Source organism: Plasmodium gaboni, chromosome 11, assembly GCF_001602025.1.
Source record: "Plasmodium gaboni strain SY75 chromosome 11, whole genome shotgun sequence".
In the NCBI taxonomy this organism is placed as follows: Eukaryota; Apicomplexa; class Aconoidasida; order Haemosporida; family Plasmodiidae; genus Plasmodium; species Plasmodium gaboni.
Genome location: NC_031491.1, coordinates 922,194 through 927,193, shown reverse-complemented (window position 1 = coordinate 927,193; position 5,000 = coordinate 922,194). Strand labels below are relative to the sequence as shown.

Sequence of the window (5,000 nt, the reverse complement as noted above, 5' to 3'; positions counted from 1 at the left end):
TGATATTCTCTTCATTTTTATATATTGTTACATTTTTAAATGTAAAAAACAAACTTTTCCATTTCATTATATTTAATATAGAAGTTATAATTAATATGTTTTCTTTATTTTTTAAATTCTTATTTACTATATATGCAGCTTTTAATTTTCTTGAATTATTTTTTTCACTGTTTATAATTAAGGCATAATTTTTTTCATATAAAAATTCGACATAATTAAAGGGCACATCAAAAGAAATTTTTTCTTTCTCATATTCTATAAGATGTATATTTTTAAACACATCATTATTGTCATCATTATGGTCATTCATATTATCATTGTCATTAATATTATCATTGTCATTAATATTATCATTGTCATTAATATTATCATTGTCATTAATATTATCATTGTCATTAATATTATCATTGTCATCATTATGGTCATTCATATTATTATTGTCATTAATATTATCATTTATTTCCTCCTTCGAATCCTCTTGTGGATTATATTTTTCTACAGACAACTTTTTTTTCATATGCTCAAAATAATCAGAATATATATTAATTTTTTTTTTTATATATGTAAATTTTTTGTCCTTAATATTAAAAATATTCTTTCTAGCAATATTATATTTTTCACTATTTTTCATATATTCATTATAATATATATTATACTCATTAAACATACTATCAAATAATTTATTCTTTGCTTCTATGAAGCTAATTTTTTTTTTATTTTCTTTTTCTTCTTCATTTGTTGTAGATAAACCATTGTTTTCTAAAAATCGTGACACAAAAATGTTGTATCTTAATTTTGTTTGCGTTTTATATAATAACACTTTATTCTTTTCTAAGAAAAATATTTTGTTTATACCTTCTAACAAATTATCTTCATTATTTCTATAAATGTAATAAAAAAGATATCTTATATATTTATTACGATAAATTAAATCACGCACATTTATAACTTCTTTTGTTAATATTTCTATAAATTCATAATATTGATAAGGTAGTTGTCTCATAAGTTGAGAATTATCATAACAATTGAAAATATTATTATTATTATCATTATCATCCCTATTATTATTATTATAATCCATATTATTATTATTATTATTATCCCTATTATTATTATTGTTGTTCTCATCCTTTTGAAATAAACTCTGATTTTTTAACATCTGCAAATAATTATATATCTCATTATAAACCTGATCATAAAATAAAAAATCAAACGGTTCAATTACATATTCATAATAATTTATATCTATTGTATTATTTTCATTCATATTAAGAGGATTCAACTTTTCTATTTTATAATCATCTAACTCGAAATAACTAATTAAAGGAATCTCAAATTTATTCTTATTTTGATCCATACAATTCTGATCATTTATGTGTGATTTTATAGTACCCTCCTGATCATCATCATTATTATTGTTACTGTCTTCACTTTTATTATCATTCTCACTTTTATTATCGTCTTCACTTTTATTATCATTCTCACTTTTATTATCGTCTTCACTTTTATTATCATCCTCACTTTTATTATCATCCTCACTTTTATTATCATCCTCACTTTTATTATCATCCTCACTTATATGATTAACATCTTCCATATCACCAGGTGATAATACTCTCTCCACCGATGACTTATTTAATCTTTGATCGTTACTATTCTCACAAACATTATAAGCATCAATATCTTTAAACAACAACAAGTTCCATTCATTTATTGAATAAAGCGTAATATATTTAAACACTATAAAGTGTATATATACTAACAAATTATTTATATAATTAACTTTTTTCAGTGAATGATTAAAATAGAAATTTTGTTCTGGAGATTGAACATTAATATTATTAATATTAGATTTAAAAAATAAATCACATTTATTCTTCATAATATTATTTATAAATTTATTATGTGCATATGAATCAGTGGGTTGTTTAAATTCGTGATAATTCGATTTATTATAATCATTATAATTATAATTATTATTATTATAATTATAATTATTATTATTATTATTATTGTTGATGGTGTCCATTTTTTCCTGTTTTAATTGTAAATGTATATCTTCTTTATATTTCCTTTTTTCTAACAAGTCAATATATAAATCCACTTGTTTGTTTAACCTCCTTAGTGTCTTTATATCAAATATGTCTGAATTATTGTGCTCTTTTTTTTTTTCTAAATTTTTAATATATTTGAATATATATAATAGAGCCCTTATTCTTTTATCATTCAAATTTTTTTTTTTCTTACAAGAATTATATAATAACTCTAACATATTATAATAATTGTTTACATTTTTGTGGCTATCTAATTTCTTATTATGTTTTTTTAGTTGATAAATTTTTTCTAAGTCTTTCAAATATTTAACAACAAAGTTGTTATTTATATTATTCACATTGTTATCATCTTGATTTGTATTTCCAATATCAGAATTAAAATTATTATTTTTATTATTATAAATATTATTATTCTGATAATTTTCATAGATGTTAGAATTATTATTTATATCATATTCGATATAATTATTATTTAGTTTGTTTATATTATTGTTGGAATTATTTTGTTTTAAGCTTATAATATTATAAATCCCTTTCACAGCTCCATCTGTATTATTAGCATAGTTCATATGATCATTCATATGATTCATAACAATATCATAATTCCGATTTTTATAATCACTGTTATGATATGAATTATGTAAATTATTAGTATTACTCATATTATTGATATTATTCACATTATTCACATTATTCATATTATTCATATTATTCATATTATTCACATTATTCATATTATTCACATTATTCACATTATTCACATTATTCACATTATTCACATTATTCATATTATTAATATCCATATAATAATTCATCGAATTGTTTTTTATGTCTCTATAACTTATATTATACATATTATCATCACTAAATGTAACATTTTTTTTCTTCTTTTTATGACTACTTGTAGTACTACCTGCATTAATAGCTATATTATTCATCCTATCATTAGGATGTTTTTTCGATTCTTTATATTCCTTTGATAACAATATATTTTCATTTTGTATTACATTAATAGAATTATTCATATGATTATCATGATTAAAAATATTTACATTTTCATATTCACCACACACTTTGTTCTCCATATTTATATTTTTATTATTCATATAATTCATCCCATTCATATTTATATTATTTATATTATTTTCATTTGCATATTCTACATTAATTTTATCATTTATTAGTTTACAATTTATTTGTTGATTACTATCACATGGAAACACAATATTCTCATGATTATTTACAGTCTCATCAATATTATTGTTGTGGATTTTTTTAACACTTGAATAATATAATTCCTCATTTATTTTATATGATAAATTTTCTTTATGTTGAGTATCTTCATGAACAGTTGAACCTTCTACATTTGATCTATCATATGAATTATTCATTATTTATTGGAAATATTTATAATTAAAATTATATGTTTCTTTTGTTTTTATTATTTTACATATATTCTTTTCTTTTTTTTAAACACATTTATTAAATCATCACATATATATATATATATATATATATATATATGTGTATTGTCTTATAAATGGGTTTATAATATTACACATAAATATAAAACTTATCAAAAAAATATATATTTTTTTTCTTTTTTATAATTCATAAATTATTGATATAAACAAATATGTCTCTCTATATGTATATATAACAATTTGGTAATCCTTAAGAAGAATTATAAAATTAATATTTTTTAAAAAAAAACTTAATATAAAGTTTCTTCTCTAATATTTTTAAAATATCAACTCAAATGTGCAAAAAATATTTATATTAAGAAAAAAAAAGAAAAAAAAAAGAAAAAAAAAAAAGGAGGGTTCTAAATATTAAGGTTTATATATATGGATTGTTAAACACATAAATATTGAGATCCTCCCCAAATAAAATTTCTCATTAACCCCAATATTAAAAGGTAAATATATAAAATATATATATATATTTATATACATTTATATATCTTAGTAAAAAATATATGAGTTGAATTTATTTTATTTATGATTAAAAATATATATATATTATATAATATTATATTTCTTTTTTATTTATTTTTATTATTTTATTTACTTTTTTTTTTTCTTTTTTTTTTTTTTTCTTTATATTTCATAACAATAATATATAAATAAGTTCTTCACAAATTTCAAAACTTATTTTATAATTATATTTGTTCCTATATATTTTTTTATTAATAATTATATATGGAATTTATTATTTTGAGAGCAGTTTTTTTTTTTTTTTAAATATATATAAAAATATATATAAATATATTATATATATATATATATATATATTACATATATATATATAACAATATTGATAAATATATTAATAAGTATATATTATTTGGTAAAAAAACAGTATTATATGTATTATTTATTTTGTATTTTATATTGTATTATTTATTATATATATATATATATTACATATATATATATAACAATATTGATAAATATATTAATAAGTATATATTATTTGGTAAAAAAACAGTATTATATGTATTATTTATTTTGTATTTTATATTGTATTATTTATTAATATATATATTATTTAATATATATATGTACATATATAAATATATTATATATATATATATATATTATATTATATATTGGAGGAACGAATTTGAAAAAAAAAAAAAAATTACCTACTTCATATTTGAATTTATATATAATATGTAATATATATAAATAAATACCTGTTATATAAAATTATTTAAAAAAATATTATTTTCTTTTTCAATTTTTAAATATTTATATTTTTCATTTTAATATAAATATTTTTTGATCTTATTTTTTTCACTTGTTTTTTATATTTTTTTTTTTTTTTTTTTTTTTTTTCTTTATACTTTCTTCTTCAATATTTAAAACCAAGCTCTTGGTTTTAAGTCCTTATAATAAATAAAATATGCACACAAATATGGAAACAACAACAACAGAAAACCAA

General features: G+C 17.5%; 1 protein-coding gene across 2 annotated transcripts in view; it reads right to left on the bottom strand.

Moving 5' to 3' along the window:
• The window catches only part of PGSY75_1128000 (hypothetical protein), a gene marked incomplete at both ends in the record, with an annotated part of 5,960 nt that extends 2,515 nt beyond the window's left edge, over nt 1-3,445 (bottom strand). For both annotated transcript variants that reach the window (XM_018786399.1, XM_018786400.1), the window contains one exon: nt 1-3,445. This exon is cut by the window's left edge and continues 1,083 nt beyond it. In XM_018786399.1, the coding sequence (XP_018641194.1) occupies nt 1-3,445 (3,445 nt within the window).
• Between the last annotated feature and the right edge of the window lie 1,555 nt (nt 3,446-5,000).